Raw genomic sequence first — 19,150 nt, forward strand, 5'->3', positions numbered from 1 at the left:
GTTCCAACGTTGCCTCCCCACCTGCCGCGCGCTGCCCGGCCAGCCGGCGAGCCGCGCGCTTCCTTCCGGGAGCGATTGGTAAGCACCTTGTGGCCCGGCAGGGACGCGCGCGCCTGAAGTCGCGGGCCGGCGCCGTTGCAGAGGTAAGGCTCTTTCGGGGGGTGCGGGTGACTGTGCCTCGTCCTGTCCAGCGGGTCCCGTCCCACGGGGCAGCGGCGCCGGGCTCAGATCCGCCCGCAAGGGATTAGGGCACTTTGTATTTGAGCCCGGGCTGGGTCCGGAGCGCCCTGGTGCTCCCCCCGCTTACAGCCTGGGGCGCAGCAGAGGAGTAGCTACAAGGCTGCGGTTCGTAGCGCGGCATGTCGAACACAGCGTGAAGTCTAGAGAGCCCTTTCCTAAGGAAGACGAGGGGAGTGGTTTTTTCTGGAGTAACTTCGTGTGTGGCTGCCGGGGCAGAGGGGAATCTGGCCGGGGGCGAGGTGGGGGATGTTTGGCCAGAGGGCAGGTGTGGGTGACTGACCAGAGGGTGGGGGGTCTGACCAGCGGGCTGGGGAGAGAGAGGATTTTGGGCAGGGAGCTGGGGGCAAACTGTCTGGCCAGAGGGGAGGCGGACAGTGAGTGATGGGGTGTGGGCATATTTGGCTCGTGACCCATAGGTTACCAACCCCTGCTATAGAGACTTCTTTCCCAGGTGTTTGGCTGATGCGTCTTGCTCAGGGTCTATCTCAGTGCTCTCCAATCGTTTTAACCACAAGATCACTTTTTCAATTTAAGTGCAATGTAAGATCTACCTCAAACCCAAATACCCTTGTCCCATTTCCGTCCTACCCTTCTTTGAGGCCCTGACCCTGCTCCACCCCTTTTTCAAGGCCTCACCCTGCTCACTCCATCCCCCTTTCTCTCCCACCCTCATTCACTTTCACCATGCTAGGGTAGGGGGTTGAGGTGCAGGCTCTGGTCTTGGGTCAAAGGGTTGAGAGTGTGGGAGGGGCTCCAGGCTTAGCTCATGGTGGGAAATTGGGGTCCAGGAGGGTTTCATGGTGCAAGCTCTGGGAAGGAGTTTGGTTGCAGGGGAACTCATGTCTGGGACAAGAGGTTAGGTGCAGGAGGAGGTTCTGTGCCAGGACAGAGGTCCAGGAAGCAGGCTCTGGCTGGGCGCAGTTTAACTGAGGCTTACTCCTGCCCTGGCCCTGTACCACTCCTGAAACAGCTGTATTGTACAGTAGTGACCCCATGGTGCCATATGCTGCCCTTCATCTGTAGGTACTGAGCCCACAGCTACTATTGGCCTCTGTTCCCCATTACTGATTAATGGGAGCTACAGGAGTGGTATCTGCAGGCAAGGACAGTATGTGGAACCCCCCTGCTCTGCCTTTTTCAAGGGCTTCAGGGACATGCCAGCCACTTCCAGGAGCAGCAATTACCATAGGGATAAGTACTCCAGCTGTGACAGCTGAGGCATTTTACAACTTGCTACTGAAATAATTAAATATAAGAGTAAGAGAGAAATGAGAATTATGAAATGCACAGAGCAGTTAAAATCCCAAAAAACACATTTTTCAACCTCCCATGTATGTGTTGAGTTGGAAGAGAAGAGTAAAGGAATGTGTTTGTGAGAATGACAGACATGCACAGTATGTGAGCGTGACAGAGATTTGCATTGCCATGCTCCCTCCATTCCCTTCTCTCTGTGGAGAGTAGGAGTATAGGGTACAGGAGTGGGGGGAGGAGGGACACCCTGATATCAGCGCTCCCCTTCTCCCTCCCACATCCTGCACAGCAAGCAGAAGGCTCCCAAGGGGGAAGCTCCAAGGCAGATGGCAGGAGCAGCAGGGCAGTGAGTGGAGGGGCAACTGAAGTGCCAGTGCTTCCTAGCTTCCCAGCCAAAATCACCTGTCAGGCTCCAATATCTACCAGCAGAGCCCAAACTACGGGTTGGGGACCACTGCTGTAGAGGAACCCAAAACCTTTATTTCCTGTCTGCATTACACTTTGATTTATTATTTCAAGTGTAGCTGCACCCTTTACTCAGGGCAAAGATGTTTTCAGCCTGTTATGTCACGGGGAGAAATTAAATCTTCCTTGCACGAAAGCAGAAGGGGTTGCTTGAAAAACCTTTTGGGATCCTTGAAGGTGATAGATGCTATGTAAAAGATGATTTTTCCCTTTACATAAAGCCTTCTCTAAAAGAGGATAGCCAGCAATCTCACTCGCTAAGTGTATTCTTTTATCTGAAGAAGTGGGTTGTGCCCACGAAAGCTCATGATACCATTTGTGTGTTTTGTTAGTCTCTAAGGTGCTGCAAGACTATTTGTTGTTTCTTTAAAGTTTCTCTAAATGTATGTTACTTTTTAGTATCTTCCTAGAAGTTAAACTTATTTCTTCCTTTCCACCTCAAGAATGTTTTGTATACTGTACTCAAATTTAGTGGCTGAGATTGGAAGACGTTTGTTACAAGGCTTAAAAGTTGTGTTTAAACATTTTCATTTCTTTACTCAACTTTTGTATGTTAACATATTATAAGTATGACTGGCCCTGTCTTACCACATAAATGAGATCCCACTTATTTGACTGATTCCTGACAATAGTTCCAGTCCTGCCTTTCCATAGGGATGCCTGGGTTGACAAGAAATTGGCTGTTTTGTGTCTTAAATGTATAAAGACTTCTCTTTAACTTTTTTTATGCATTACTATTAAAATTCATGTTTCCTTACAAGGCATCAACCTCAAACTTGAGCCAGTTTAAAATCTAGTTAAAATGTACTTTCAGGACCCATACTTGCTGCAGAGTCCCATTACTATTTTTTTCTCGTTTTACAAGCACATTTTTCAAAATGTTAAAATAAGTGGTTCTTTTCCCAGTTCTGTGAAAACACCACACAACCAGAAAGGATCATTAAGACTCTTGTCCTACACTGTGATATGCATGGATCTCAGTGCTGGATTGACGTTTTAATGGCCTATACACACAACACAATGCACAAAATAAATTGAAGAAAAAAATTGTTCTCTAATCCCGTAAGTACTAGTAAACTTAGTTGGAATTGCCTGGGTCCATCTGGCAAGGGCCTGGATGATGTAGGAGGGGGTGCAGGAGGCTGGGGGCATGTTCTTTTCTCATTCTTCCTCCTCCCACCCCGGTTTCTTGGGGTCTGTTCCCTCTCCTTCCTCTTCCCCTTCTCCCCCAACAGGCTACCTGGGGCCTATTCTCTTCTCTCTCCTGCTCCCCCACTCCCCACACTGTGGCCAAGGGCTGGGGGGGGGGGGGGGGAAAGGTTTGGGGCAGAGGGTCTACTTACCAGTTTGCTCAGAGGCAAGATGGCAGAACCCCAGCCCTGCTGGCCACTCTGGTGGTGGTACAGCTGCCCCCAGTGGATACTTTCCTATTGCATCCCTCCAAAAGCAGCCCCTCCCTTTCTGTTATGGAAAATTGTCCCTTTCCTGTGGCTTCTGGTTCTCCTGGCACAACCAAACCCTGACCTCTAGCTTTTACCATTTAGGAGTTCTTGAACAAATGGCTCAGACAGACGCACTCTAAATATATACTAGCAGACTTACCCTGTGTTGCCCAGATCCTTCAGGGGGCCTTGGGGATGTGAAGGGGATTGCTGGGAGCCCTGTTCTCTCCTCCTACCCCCCAGCCAGATGCACTCTAAAATAGATAGGTGGTTTCACTATAGCATAGCAAGTTAGGGATGTGAACGACTAGTTGACTATCCAATAAATATTTGCTTATTGGATAGTCAACAGACTAGTTGCTTCCCCCACCCCCCTTGCTGTCTCTATCAGAAAGAGACAGCAAAAGGGGGATGCTTCAAAGCAGCAACGCCAAGTGGATCCTGGGACCAGATCCAGGGCTCCATGTGGCGCTGCTGCTTTGAAATGCCGCATGCAGCCCAGGTCCAGCTGGGAGCCCGAGCTCCCCATGATGTTTCAAAGCGGCAGCACCACATGGAGCCCGGGGTCAGCGAGGGAGTCCCCCGCTGACCATGGGCTCTATGTGGCGTTGCTGCTTTGAAATGGTACAGGGAGCATAGGGCCAGCAGGGGACTGCTTGACTGGGGCTGTTGCTACACTTCAATGGCAGAAGTGCTCTTATTGACTAATTGACTAGTGAAATAATCAAAATTTTACATCAGACTAGCAAGTATATCTTGTGTATAAAAATGGTAAGTTAAAAATATTTCAGAAAAACGCAGGCCTTCTAAATTTTGCAAAATAATTCTTTGAGTTAATTTAAGTGAATTGCTGATATCAATAGGAAATGGCATTTGTTGGGTGAGGAACACCTTTTTTAATTGTACAATTATGGAAATGAGAGTGATTGTATGTTTGACTGTTTCTGGTATTTTTATGTCTCTTTGCTCAAAGAATATATGTTTGAATTGGATTATCATATTGAGTGGCACGCTGCTTTAAAAAAACAGAAGTGAACTGTAAAACTTTTGATTTAAAATGAAAATGTTTACTATTTAATTTAAATAATGATGCTACCAAAAAAACCAAAGGATATAACTTTTTGTTTAAAAATATTTTTGGAATATTGTCGCAGTATTGAATGTACTTTTGACTTAAATACTTGAACAGTTTGAAAAGTTATATTGTATTTGAGTCAGTTTTCATGTATTCTACTTAGAAATGGAGTTAAAACAGTATAAATAAGTTAAATTAACTGCTTTTTAAAATACTTAGTTGATTAGGTATTCGTGTAACAGCTGAGAATCTTAGTGGTTACACACTGTGGGCTCTGCAGTATAGTTGACCTACTCCTGGGGAGCTGGCTATACTGCTGAGCCCACAGCACAAGTTTTATACTGCAGAGCCTGCAGCGTGGGGCAGCAGTTGGCTCCCTGGGAGCTGGTGCATGCTGGGAGTTGTCTTTCAAGCTGGCTCCTACCTGCTAGCCCGGCTGCTGCCCTGTCCTGCTGCCTTTGATACAGAGAAAGCAGCACAGAGCAGCAGCTGGCTCCCCAGGAGCAGGGCTGGGAGCTGGAGCGTAACCATTATGGTAACTGATAATCTCATGCTTATCAGTTAATCGTTTAAACAGTTATACTGTTGCATCCCTAAAATCAACTCAAATTTCAAAAATGTATGTTTAATCTGTTTACATTGTTGAGATTAAAGAGTGAGATTCTATGGTCCTCTGTCCAGCAGAGTGGAATAAAACCACAGAAACTGTACTATGAAATATATAATCACCATATGACATAATCACCATGTGATATATTGCACATTTAATTCTCATCTCAGAAAACTCACTACTGAAATCCAGGCCAAAAAAAGTATAGTGGTCAGTTTGAGGGAAAAGAAATGGTGGAACAGCACAATGGGAAGGAGATTGGAATGATGCCTTACAAACAGAATAAATTCGTCAGCCACAGGCAAGTCTGCCTCTTTTATTTTAAGTAATAAATCCCAATTGGCTGCATGTGTTAAACAGTTGTCTGCATGAAGGCTGTCTGAAGGCTGACTGATTAATTGTGTACTTGATAAAATCGTCTACTTGATAAAATTTGTAACAAGTACATGATTAGTTGATAAGGCAGTGGTCCCCAACCTTTCAAGGTTGCCGGGCGCCAGGGGGTGGGGCCGTTTGCCCGCCGGGCGCCAGGGGGTGGGGCCGTTTGCCCGCCGGGCGCCAGGGGGCGGGGCCCCCCCATAGCTGCATGCCCGGGGGCCGGCGCTCCCCCCGCCCAGCGCCACGCGCCCGGGGCCGGCGCTCCCCCCGCCCAGCGCCACGCGCCCGGGGACGGCGCTCCCCCCACCATGCGCCCGGTGCCAGGCCAGCCCCGAGCACCTGGCGGGTGCATGGAAATGCCCCCGCGGGCACCATGGCGCCCGTGGGCACCGTGTTGGGGACCACGGTGATAAGGGGTCTCGCTGCAGCTCTGCAGTTTAAATGTAGTAGTAGTTGGGCACGCAGGAAGCCCAGCTCTTACTACATTTAAACTGCAGAGCTGCAGGGGGGGTAAGTCCAGGACATGGTGCGAGGGTCCTGGACCACTGTGCCTCTGCCTCCCCTACCCCCACCCCATGGAGATGGTGTTGAGGGGAAACTGACTTTTAAGCTGGCTCTCCGTAGCACCAGTTCCTGCTCTCCCTCCCTGCCACCTCCCCCCCTGTCTCTGATACAGAGGCAGCAAAAGGTGGAGGGAAGTGAGTAGTGACTGGACTGCCCAGTAAGGCTGTCTAGTTGCTTACATCCCTAGTCTGCTTTCTGACATGTGACCTCTTGCTGCCATAGTTAGAATAAGATTGAAGGTTGGAGTCACATTCTCCTGTGGTCCCATATTTTGTCAGGTTTAAAATTGCTCACACTTAATTTGTTTTAAATATTCTCTATCAATTATCATTGCAATATTTTATTTTGTTCTCCAGATCTCGAAAGAAGCAACTTCCTAAGCAGTCATATAATGGCCTTTCAAGACAAACCACGAAAAGACTGGTATAGAATTCTTGGTGCAGAACCATCAGAGAGCCTGACAGAACTGAAACAGAAATATCAAAAGCTGATATTATTAGTAAGTGTATTTATCTTAATGCAAAAATAACTAAGTACAGTTTTCAATTTAAAAATTCTGTATAAATAGAATAAAGTATACTGAGTATTTATTTTGTTCATTGCAAAGTTCCAGTGCTTTTGATTATCTCGTGATCCCACAAAATGAAGTTACTTTCTCCCAACCCCATACATCCCGTTCCTGCAGGCAGTTTGGAAATAAACCAGTGTTGGTTGGATATGGTTCATGTGAACGAAAATACAAAAATCTCTTCAAACTTTCAAATTCTTTTCGCTTTTCCTCTTCCTTTTATAATCTTATCCTTCCTATATGATTTTTATTTTGTCACATTTCAGTGTTTGGCACATTACTGTTTGCTACTCAGAAAATCATTATAAAGTCACAAACATTGGATTGTAGCATCAATGAATAAATCAAGCATGAAGAGCAGGATTTTTGAGGCGGGGGGGGGGGGCAGGGAAAGAGAAGGAAGACTCTTCATGTATAATTATCTTGTTACTTTCTATCCCACTATGAAGGATTATGTGAACACTAACATAGATTTTGGTGTAAAACAATTGGCCCAATTCTGACAGAACTACAAATGTGAGTTTCTGCAAAACAAGAACCTGTATTTTTAGTTTGTGTTTAAATGGCAGTTGCCATTTCTTTCTGGGTTACAACAAGGCTGTTGACTCTAAGGATGTATTTTCAATGCTCTGAACTACAGGTTGAACCTCTCTAAACTGGGACTCTCTGCTCCAGCAACATCTGTGGTCCTGTAAGACCATGAATGTTGCTGGACCAAAGTCCTCATGGAGGGCCGGAGGCAGAAACGGTGTGGGAGCTGGGAGGCCAGCCAGGCTGGCTGCAAGAGAGCCAGCAGCGGGGCCAATGGCAGGGAGGGAGCCAGTGGGGAGGCCAGCTTCTGGGCCAGGAGAAGCCAAGTTGGGGGGGCTAGAAATGACCTCCCTTGGTCTGGCAAAATCCCTCATTTGGGTACTGGACCAGCATAAAAGCTGAGGACATTCAGCCATAAATGTCCACAAAAATATCTGTGTGCAGAATATGGAAACTTCTGGTTTTTAAAGGGAATATTCAAGATGAATTACACTTTCATCAAATAATCTGTTTGAGATGGACCCTTCCTTCAGAGAGGTGACTGCCTTGATCCTTCTGTGTTGCAAAAAATGTATACTTAAACAAAACAATGAATATCCTTTGTTTTGATGCATTCTGAAAGTAATTCTGAAGTTGATCAGTACTTGGTATCTCTCCTTGCCGGTTGCATTTCAGCATTACACAGAGGCTGTTAGGATTTGCATCAGTTCTCTTTATTTTATCATTTATAACATGTTTGTATATATAAGGACCATGAAACACAGTCCTTATTAATTTTACTACAGAAAATCATGGTATCTCTAGAAGTTACTGAAAGAGAATACACAGAAGAAAAACAGCATATTAAAATGTATGTAGGGATATAAAAGTATAAACATTACATGGTTAACTGATAAGCCTGGGCTTATCAGTTACCATTCACTGTTACGCCCAGGTTTCCGCCTCACTCTTGGGGAGCTCTGAATCGGAGGCAGGAGTGCAGTGGTGGCAGACGTGTATATGTATAACCACTGAGATTTTCAGCGGGTACACAGTTACCCAATTACCTGCTTTTTAACATCCCTTATGTGACCATCCTAGTATTTTTGTACTAAGAGATTAGTGATTAAAGATATGTATTGTACCTACATACAATAAAGTAAGTTTTGTTATAGTAGTAATTTTGACCTCAGATTTTCTTGTCTTTCTCCACATTTTGAAGCCTGGGAAATAGGGAACAACTTATGCAGTTATAACTGCACAGAGTTTATGGTAATTATGTCTGTTCCATAACCTCCTAACATCAGAATTGCTCAAATGCTAACTTAACTGTAGTGATAAGTGATTCACTTTAAAGTGAATTTAACTGTAGGGCATGATGGAGGATGTGAGAGGCCTAATGTTGAACAAACAGTATGTTAGAAAACTGAAATGTCTGCTTTCCATTTCAGTGATGGATGAATAAGAGGTACTCTTGCTTAATACTGATTAATTCTGGAAAGTTCATTTTTGAAAGTACTCCTAGTTACTTTATTCTTGGAAGCAAATTTCATTTGCTGTTGCCTCATTGTTTCCTTCAAATCATTTGTCTGAATCCATCTATTGTTGTCTTATACTTGGATAGCAAGCTCTTTATCACATCTCTTTGTTCTGTGTTTGTACAATTCCTAGCAGGATGGGGTTTTACTGTGGCCATACAAGTAGCTAATTAGCACACCTTCCAGTTCCATATCACTTTTACTAGATCTGGAAGTATATTGGAAATGATGTTGTGGTTCCACTGATTGAGTCAAGACCCAAGTTCAGAAACATACCTTTTGTTCGTTAGAGAGCCCAGTTATGGCTTTCCAAGCAGTCCCTTAGAATGATTAGTTTGGGCAGAGTACAGAGTTTCAGGCAGACACCCTACCCAATTCTGTGCACAAAGAAGTGGTAGAAGTGTAGTAGAGTTGCAGAATCAACTCCCAACTCGGAAGCTACAGTGGCAGGTGAAGAGCAGTTCCTTCTTCTGCCCACACAGAAATTTCCTACCAAATTATGGGAATAGGGCAAAGATGTTTTTTCTGTATAAGAATACGAAACTTAACCTAATGTTTTAAGAAATGTTGAACACAATGTTAATTCTAAAAATCCAGGAGGCTATAAGGAAAGCAAGGGTTTCTGATTCCAGTTGATACTACCAACATTCTGTTGTTGTAATGGCTCTACTGGCAAATCATCACTAGCACTGGGCATAATAGAGGATGCAGTTGTTTTATAAATCTTCCTATGAAAATGTTCTGGAAAGTGGCAAATGTTGCAGTTCATGCTTTCTCATGTCTTCAAATAATCCCTACTGCTTCATCTTTAATATTTACTTTTTCTGACTTCTTATCTCTCTTATTGTACATATGAAACCTTAGTGTTCTGAACGGACAAAAGTAAACTTTGTAAGTTATCAAAAGCTGAAGATCTTGGCATATGTCACTGGAAAGTTGACTTTTTTCTCTACATTTTGCACTATTTGGTATGCAAGATCAGGTATGACTTTAATTTAGAGTAGTAGGTGAGCAAACATGGCTGTACTGTAGATTTCCTACAATTGACTCACAAAAGAAACTGGTTACTTTCTAAAATGTAACTTTCCAAAACTATAACTTAATTCAATGAAAAGTGAGAATTATTTTATAACTTTTTTTGGAGTTTGACTATGAATGTGTTTAACTGAAACATGTCTCTACAGTTTCTAGATAGTAATGTTAGTCTCAAAGTACTGAAAAATCATGAGACAGGCCCCAGATTGGCTTAAAAATAATGACAGTTTAAATTTTTTTTATTTGCCTTCCTGATTTTGAATGTTTCGGCTTTTCTCTGCAACCAGGAAGATTTAAAAACTTAATTTAAAAAAAAAAAAAAGGCTGAGTTGTGACTTCAGGAGATGAGGCTTTAAGTCAAACATAATGAGATTTGGCAACATGATAAAATGTATACTGTTCAAGGTGCTGGTTTACAAAAGGTTCTTGTCTGTTCTATAAATTTCAGATGCAAATCCTTGATGTTGGTCATGTAGAGTCAAATCCAGGTGTTGTGACGAAGAAGGGCATCCGAAAAAGCCACAAAATAGTGTTAATATAGCATATGTTCTCTCTCTGTCACAGTTCCATGTAGAGCCTCCATAGCAACTGTTAATTCAAGTCCACTCTAGATTATCCTCTCCATATAGAAGATTTGCAGAGTAAACTCTGCAGCAGTGATGTGAGCGTTGTTCAGAAACTGTGCTCTTAGCTAGGTATGTGAAACATAAAATTTGGTCTGTAATCCTTTGATATTCAGGATATGTTCAGTTTTGAGATACTGTGTTAATCACAGTTTTTTTTATACTAATTTTAGTTTGAATAATATACAATCTTAACTGCATTAAGTGGGTTTTGATTGCATTGCTGTTTCTCAAGTAACTTTCTAATTTTTGCATTCTGTGGAAGGAAATGCTCATATATTGGTTACTAGCAGATGTATCCAGTGTTGCTCAGGTCTTTAAAATATTTTTAAATGAAATAAAGCACGTAAATTTTTAATTTATAGATTTTATTTTCTTTAAATAAAGGGGGGGGCAGTGGTTGGATGGCTTAGGGTAGAGGGTTTAAGAGGATGGGGGACTTGGAGGAAGGAGTGCAGAAGTCAAAGCAGGTGGGAGGCAGAGGACTTGGGGCTGAGAAGTGAAGGAGACTTACCAGAGCTGCCTTTGCTGGTGGCGAGGGTGGCACTGCTCTGGCAGCAACTCCTCCCAGGGTTTCAGGGCAGAGCTGCCTGTCAGCAGGCCCCAGTTTGCACCCCCTGCAGGCTGCTGTCCCCTCCAGAAGTCTTTCTCCCTCCTCCCCCCACCCGCCATGGGTAGCAGGCTGTTGAGGGCTATCCTTGGCATCCTGTGACCTACAGGCTGAGTGCATGGGGAGGAGAAGGAAGCCTGGCTCTGGGGGGTGGATCCTCCTCCAGTGGCTCCCCTCCTGACCTGCAGGCTGTCTGAGAAAGGGACAGGCTCTGGAAGCTGCTGCTTCCTCCAGCAGCCCCCTGCGGTAAGCAGGCTGTCTTGGGGTGTGTGTGTCAGGCTTCAGGAGCTGCCCACTCCTCCAGCACCTCTTAAATCAAGGTGTTGTTTTTTTAATCACTACAGTTTTCAGTTCATTTTTGATTAAGTATTTTAGGGTAAAAAATGATTTGCCAAGTTGTTTTCAAATTTGCTTGCAGCTATTCTGTATGTGAAAATTATTCTGTGAACAGCAAACTCAGTAAACAGATAAGCTTTGTCTAGCTGAAAATCAGGTGTCTGTTCCTGTTGATAGAGGATACCTTTCTGCTGGGAAGGAATTATTGTGCAGGAAAATTGTATGCTGCGGTTATAGTGTGTGCCCCAATGTTAGAGAAAATCCATGTAATTTGAGCAAGGAGTGTGAGGGAAGCTAGTCTTAATGTGGAAAGAGTATAAAATATGTAACTAAATGCTCATCTAGGCACTATGATTCTCTTTGAGTTTATAAGTAGTTACATATAGATTAGTATTAAGATAATTATATAATCCAGAAAGTATAGAAGACTTGATTACAGAGTGCATCTTACATGAGGATGAAGAAAATTTCTTTATTGACAACAATGGAAGACAGCAGTACAGGTTGAACCTCTCCAATCCAGAACGATCCATCCTCAAGAATAACTTTCGTTAGCTGGTTTTCCATTTTTATGGGCATTTTTGCTAAGTTTCCTGCAGTCCCATGAAATTTGTTTAGTCACCAGTCCTGGTTCTCAGTGTTCTGTGCTGTTATTTAGCTTTAATTTACCCCTAAATGTCCTTTACAGCACAGTAAGCAGTGGAAGTGTTGGTAGTGCCGCTAGACGTAGTAACCTCTTGTGATCCAGAAAATTCTCTTGTTTGGAACTGGTCAGGTCCCAAGGGTTCTGGACTAGCGTAGTTCAACCTGTCGCATATCTGTATACCCGTGGTGTCCAACCAGTTCCGAACCAGTAACCACTATAGTGGCTACTGCTATAGCAAACTAACCACATTCAACCAGCCAAATAGTCACATTGTTCAAGCCAGCTAGCCATGCTCCACCAGCCAAATACCCACATGCGGCTAGCAGTTGAACATCATGCCTTTATACAATTTGTTAAGTAAAATCATCTTCCTTTCAATAAGAAACATCAATCAGAATAGGGTGTGTGTGGCAAGTCATAATTGATCTATAATCTAGTAAAGTCTTCTGTGGCTGTATGTTAGGCATGTGTTTGTATTTGGTGCATTCTTTCTTATGTGATCAATGATCTCATTGCTTTGATCCTTATATGGTGTTGGCTAATACACAGTTTAAAGAAAGCTATACAAGTGAGAGGGTGGTTGAAAAGGCCTCTATCATGAAGTATTTGCAAAAACTTTCTATTAAATAGTTTTTGAAGTAATATCATACATTTCCCCCCATTTTTAGAATCAAAAAGTTAACCAAAAGAAGGGAATATTTACCTCTTGTCTACATAGACTCCAGTTCCTTAGTTATCCGTGCATCTGACAGTGTACGCATGAGCAGTTCCATTGAGGTCAATGTGGCTGCTCATGTGTATGAAGTTACGTGTGTGTATTACAGTTCTCCTATTGGAAGATTGGTATATCAGCTTTTGTTTGTTAGTTACAACTTTCATTTCAAAGCCTGTAAATATGAGCAAGACACAAAGTAATCTTTCTACTCTACTCTGCGCTGATTAGGCCTCAGTTGGAGTATAGTGTCCAGTTCTGGAGAAATTGAAGAAGGTCCAGAGAAGAACAACAAAATGATTAAAGATCTAGAAAACGTGACCTGTGAGGGAAAACGGAAAGAGTTGGGTTTGTTTAGTTTAGAAAAGAGGAGACTGAGGCTATGTCTATGCTACAGAGTTATTTGGGGAAAACGGCTGTTTTTCTGAAAAATCTTCATTTGCGTCCACACTACAATCGTGTTCTTTTGGAAAAAAATCAAAAGAATAGAGGGATTTTCCGACATTGGTAAACCTCTTTGTACGAAGAAGAAGTCTTTTTTGGAAGGAGTTTGTTTGGAAAAAGGTGTGTGAATGGGGAAGAGGGAGTTCTTTTGAAAGAAGAAGAAAGAGGAAAAAGCACAAGTGCCCTGGTGGCCGCTTTGTCCATAGTAATCACAGCTTAAATGCAAGAGAGTGTACATTCATTGTGGACACTACCTTTCGAAAAAGCAAATTGCTTTTTCAGTGCGCTTTGGCAGTGTGGACACTCTCTTTCAGAAGTTTTTTCGGAAGATCTCTTCCATTAAAGCTTCTTCTGAAAGAAGCCTGCAGTCCAGACGTAGCCTGAGAGGGGACAAACTAGCAGTTTACAAGTTCCTAAAAGGATACAAGGAGGAGGAGAGAGAAAACATTTTGCTCTTTGACCTCTGATAGGACAAGTAGCAATGGGCTTAAATTGCAGCAAGGGAGGTTTAAGTTGGGCATTAGAAAAACTTCCTAACTGTCAGGGTGGTTAAACCTGGAATAAATTGCCTAGGGAGGTTGTGGAATCTCCACCATGAGATTTTTTTTCAGGGCAAGTTAGGCAGATGCCTCTCAGGGATAATCTAGATCAGTGGTCACCAACTGGTAGATCAGGATCTACCGGTAGATCTTAGAGCCTCTGAGAGGGGATCCTGACAGGTTTGGCTATCAAGTGCTGGCACTTCAGTACTCCTCCACCCACTGTCATGCTGCTCCTGCCCCTGCCTTGCAGCCACCCCCGTGGGAGTTCTCCTCCCCCCCCCCCCCCAGTCCTGTACTCTGCCTCCGCACAGAGAGAAGGGGATGGAGGGAGCTTGGCAATGCAAATCTGTCATTCTCACACATTGTGTATGTCTGTCATACTCGCACACACTGTCCTTCACTCTCATCTTCTGATCCAGCACATACATGGGGAGGTGGTTGTTACTACTTTTACTGCTTGCAAAGTGGGTTAGTTTTGGTTTTTGACTGGTCAGTGAATTTTCATCATTTTCATTTCTTTCTTATGCTTAAATGTAATTATTTGAGCAGTGGCTCTAAAATGCCTAAACTGTTATGGCTGGAGTATCCCCGTGGTAACTGTTGCTCCTGGAAGTGGCTGGCATGTCCCTGCAGCCCCTGAGAGAGGCAGAGCAGGGGGTCTCCGTGTGCTGTCCTTGATTGCAGACAGCACTGCTGCAGCTCCCATTGATCAGTAATGGGAAAGTGTGGCCAGTAGAAGCTTTGGGCTCAGTGCCTGTAGATGAGGGGCAGCACATGGTGCCATGGAGTCATTGCTGTCCATGCCAGCTGCTTTCAGGAGTGGTGCTGGGCCAGGGCATAAGCCTGTCTTAATTCCACTGTTCCACCACCTGGAAGCTGTCTCAGTTAAACAGTGCCCATACAGAGCCTGGTTCCTGAACCCTTGTCCAGGCCCTGAGAACCTCCTCCTACACCCAGCCTCTTGCCCCAGACGTGAGTTGCCCTGCACCCAAACTCCTTTCCAGAGCTTGTACCCTGAACCCCCTCCTGGAACTCAATCCCCCGCCCCATGCTAAGACGAGAGAACTTCCCATACTCCAAACCCCATGGCCCAAGACCAGAACCTGCAGCCCAAGACCAGAGCTGGCACTCCAACACCCTCCCCCAGCCTGGTGAAAGTAAGTGAGGATGGGGGAGGAAGGAGGATGGAGTGAGCAGGATGAGGCCTCGAAGAAGGGGTGGGAAGGAAGCAGGATAAGGGTATTTGGGTTTGAGGTAGATTTTACTTTTTCTTAAATTGAAAATGTGATCTTGTAGATAAAAAGGTTGGAGAGCACTGATCTAGATGGTGCTTGGTCCTGCCATGAGGGCAGGAGCCTGGACTTGATGATCTCTGAAGGTCTCTTCCAGTTCTAGTGTTCGTTCTCTCTCTATATAAAAAACTTTTTCCTGTGGGACAAGAGAGACGACATGCATCACTTCGCATCCTGCAGCCCCTCTCTCTTCCCTCCACCGCATGTCCCTGTGCTCTGGGCAGCCACAAGCCATGTGGCCTCTCTCCTCTCCCGTGCTTGGGGGAGGAGGGAGGAGCAGGCCTTGTGTGGCCTTCAGCCAATCCTGCTTCAGGCTAGCCCAAACCAACCCCCATCCCTGCACCTCGGGTGGGAGAGCTGGGCCTGCTGCGGCCATACGTTGGCCAGGCCCAACCCCTGGCCGCTGGTGCCAGGGCCTGTCCTGGTGCACCATGGTTTGTCCTTCCCCAGCTGCTAGGGGCAACGCCTAGCCTGGCAGGCTGCATCCTGGCCTTCTGCGGCCACTGAGGGTTAGGGTTGGGCGGGAGGAGGAGAGGGCCCTGGCTGGTGTAGGTAGGGAGGGAGAAGGGGCACGGGCTGATTACAGCTGCAGCCTGGCCCTCTGGTGTTGCCTACCCTGGTGAGGGGAGGGTGTTGACAAGCAGGGGGCACAGCCCTCAGTGACTCTCTAAACTAAAATACATTAAGGCTGTTGGTATTGAGATAAGATTGAGAACTTGCAGCCACAGAGTTAGAAAATTCTTATCTCTTAGGCATACAAAATCCATTAAGAAAAGCATCACTTGTATAACTTTTGAATGCATTATTTACGTAATTATCCAAATCTGTTTCTGTTGCTTGTAATGGCATCCTTTCATTATGGTGCTTCATATGCTGGAGAATTAGATATTGAAAAGATTAATCATGCTGCTCTTACACTTTCCACTGTATTTTGTAACTTGACTGTAAATAAAACCATGAGTTGATTTCATCTCTGTATTTTGATTTCAGTCTATTCACCAGTTACAGTAGAGAAGTTTGAACCATTAAGATCTTAAATGTGTGGGCACTTACTTTGATAATTTTTGAATGTGATTTATCTGCAATTTATATGGTCCTAATAAAGTGAAATGGTAATATTGTTCACATGTCATACCTTGTTACCATTAATAGTTATTTAATATATAGATCAGTGGCTCCCAAACCACTAGTGGTCTTCAGCTGCCTTGCAAGTGGGCTGTGGCTTGAGCTCAGTCCCTCCTCTCCATCCCTCCTCCCTGCTGTGGAGCATCAGCTGGGCTCCCCATTCTCGTGCCCTACCCCCTTTAGTTTGGATTGTCAATGCCATCTTCCCGCTGGGGAGGAGAGGAAGAAAGCCCCGAGCCTTACCACCAGATCGAGCTCACTAGGAAGAAGCAGAGCCAGAAGCAGCTCTATGTGCTGCTGCTCCCCCATCCCAGATAAGGGAACAGCAGCGCATGGACATGCTGCCTGGAGGCTTTCCTTGCTGCTCCCATTAACTGGAATCCAGACATTGGGAGCAATGGGAAGCTGTGCTTGGAATACATTCCTGGGTGTGAAGGGGGGGGCGCAAAGATAGGTAAGGTCCCCCCACCATGCTGAGACCCCGAACTTCCAGCCCACTCCAGCACCCTCCCTTGTTATTTGTATAGCTTGTCATTTGTGGGGTTCCTGACTTTTTTCCCCCCTGTGTGTCAATGGGCCCCCAACCTAAAAAAGATTCCTCACCCCTTCCATAAATAAAGACAATGTGTTGGTCATGAATTAATATTTAACTATATTTAATATGATGTTTAGTAAACTAAAATGAGGAAAAGCGGTGAGGAGTCCTGTGGCACCTGATAGACTAACCGAAGTGTTGGAGCATAAGCTTTCATGGGCAAAGACCCACTTCGTCAGATGCATGTGATGAGGAAAGTTATAGCACTTGATCACTTTTAATAATTTCAGTTAATATTTCCTTTCTTATTGGTTAAATTGAATCATTCTCCCTAGCTGCAGCCCTAACAAAATGGCTGAGGGGTAATTAATGCCGAGTTTCCATTAGCAACTGATGGTCTGCGGAAAGGTTTTCAGTGAGCGAAGTGGGCCATGGCTTTTTATGGTAATCAGTATACAATAATTTCATTACTGTTCCATATCTTTAAAGTTCAGTTTTAAGAACGGAGGGGGACATGGGCAGCTGAAATCTGAGACGCAGCTAATGCTCCATCTGTTGTCCTCACCATTGGCTTGGGGATGTCTCTCTTGAAATGTCTATAGATTTTTTTTTTTTAAATGAACAAAGAAATGTTTGTAACAATAGAATCTCCAGTGAAGTTCTGTAAGACACACTAGTGGATTGCAACATTTAGCTTTATGGAAAATATTTCATAATTATAAATGTGCTCACTTTTTCTTGACAGCTGTTTTTAAACGATTCCTTAGTTTTCTAGTTCCTAACTGCTATTATGGATTTGTGAAATACTAGATCATTGATTGAATTACAGCCAAGTGTAGCAGTGGATTTAGTGGTAACCTTGCAGGAAAAGTATCTGAATGTTAGCATATACAGATTAAGTCATCTTGGTGAACAGCAGTGGTTAAAAATGCTGATCAGATGCTGAGGAGCATTAAAGAAGGAAATACAGAATAATGTGGCTGTGTGGTTTTTTTTAAACTTTTTTTTTTTTTTAATATTTAGCTTTACCTCATTTCAAAAAAAGGAGATAGAGCAGAGCATGATTGGTGGTACATGAAAGGGTACCGTATTTTTCGGTGTATAAGACGACTTTTTATACTAAAAAACATCCCCCAAAAATCGGGGGTCGTCTTATACGCCGGGTCTAAACATACTGTAGCTTTGGCTACTGTGCACCCCGTCCCTGGGTGCACCCGCGGACGACCCTGGCAGCAGGGGGAGGAGAGCCAGGAGCCGGCTCGCTCCCCCGGTGGTGCGGCGCGTGCGCCCGAGTCTGCCCGCTGCGTTTAAAAGGCGGCCGGACCAGCTGGTCAGGGGCGGAAGCGGCGGAGAGCGTGGGGCCGGCCAGGGCGTCCCAGGGAGCGACCGCAGACGCTGGCCGGAGGAGGATCGCGGTGGGAGCAGGGATCACGGCTGGGAGCAGGGAGGCAGCCAGGGGGCCTCCGGGGACGACTGCGGACGCCGGCCGAGGGAGGAGGCCGGCAGAAACCCCGGACAGCGGCGGCGGGGGCAAGCGGGGAGCACAGAGCTGGCACGAGAGGCAGGCACCGCGGCAGGGCGACCCGGGGTGCCAAGGCGGCAGAGGTGGCCCGAGAGGTCACGAGGTGGCGGAGGACGGTGACGCGAGGGGAGGAGAGTTCCAGACCCCCGGACGTGCACTGGGCCCGGAGGCGAGGCGGCCCAAGACGCTGGCCCTTGGAGCGACACTTCCAACAGACCCAGAGGGGCCGTGAGTAGCCCCCCTGACGGGCGCCGGGTCCTCCCCATCCCAGATTACGGGGACGTGGACGGCTTGTTGGGCGGTAGGTTGGTCTCTCCCAGATAAATGGGCGTAAACGGCAACCTAAACCCCCCTTTGCAAGCAAGCCTAGAGCAAAGCTAGGGAGTGGTGCCTCGGTGCAGTCAACGTGAGGACCCGTCCCCACACGGGTTTGGGGGGGGAAGGGGAAGGCAGGCTATTACAACCTTTGCCAATCCTAGCAGGCTTCGTATGCATTAATAGAATACACCGCTTGCCGGGATTGGCTCAGCACGGTACATACGGTATCAGCACAGGGACGTTCTGAATAGGGGGGTAGTCTTATATGGCGAGTATAGGCCAAAACCTATGTTTTACCTGGAAAATTAGGAGGTCGTCTTATACGCCCAGTCGCCTTATACGCCGGAAAATACGGTACGTCTAGACTACACGCCTTTTTTGAAAGAATTTTTCAAAAGTTTTTTTTGAAAGATACCTTCTGGAAACCCACAGCTTTTTCGAAAAAGCCTTGTTTGTAGTCAAGAACGCCTTTTTTTTGAAAGAGCTCTTTTGTAAAAAAGCCTTCATCCTCGTAAAATGAGGTTTACCGCTGTCGAAAAAAATGCTGCATTCTTTTGATTTAATTTCGAAAGAATGCAGTGGCAGTCTAGACACAAGTGAGTTTTTTTTTTTTTTTTTAAAGGCCCCTTTTTTTTTTTTGAAAAAAATCCTGTAGTCTAGACATAACTAAGACTAAAAGGATTGAGGGCAAACATTTTTAAATTTTGTGGCCTGATTATTCAGAAGTTCTGACAACCTGTAGTCTATACAAGCTGTGGCTTCTCAGCCT

The 19,150-nt window shown here is 45.2% G+C and overlaps 1 protein-coding gene across 4 annotated transcripts in view; it reads left to right on the plus strand.

Annotated features, from left to right (window-relative positions):
- DNAJC24 (DnaJ heat shock protein family (Hsp40) member C24) overlaps positions 1-19,150 on the plus strand; it is a 128,075-nt gene that overhangs the window by 58,415 nt on the left and 50,510 nt on the right. For 2 of the 4 annotated variants that reach the window (XM_014576424.3, XM_075927801.1), the window contains one exon: positions 6,382-6,524. In XM_014576424.3, coding sequence (XP_014431910.1) covers positions 6,382-6,524 — 143 coding nt within the window. Of the gene's footprint in view, positions 1-2; positions 144-5,253; positions 5,385-6,381; positions 6,525-19,150 lie in introns of those variants that run through there. The other 2 variants (XM_006128896.4, XM_006128895.4) reach the window with 2 other exon arrangements.

This window comes from Pelodiscus sinensis, chromosome 4 (assembly GCF_049634645.1).
Source record: "Pelodiscus sinensis isolate JC-2024 chromosome 4, ASM4963464v1, whole genome shotgun sequence".
Taxonomy (NCBI): Eukaryota; Metazoa; Chordata; order Testudines; family Trionychidae; genus Pelodiscus; species Pelodiscus sinensis.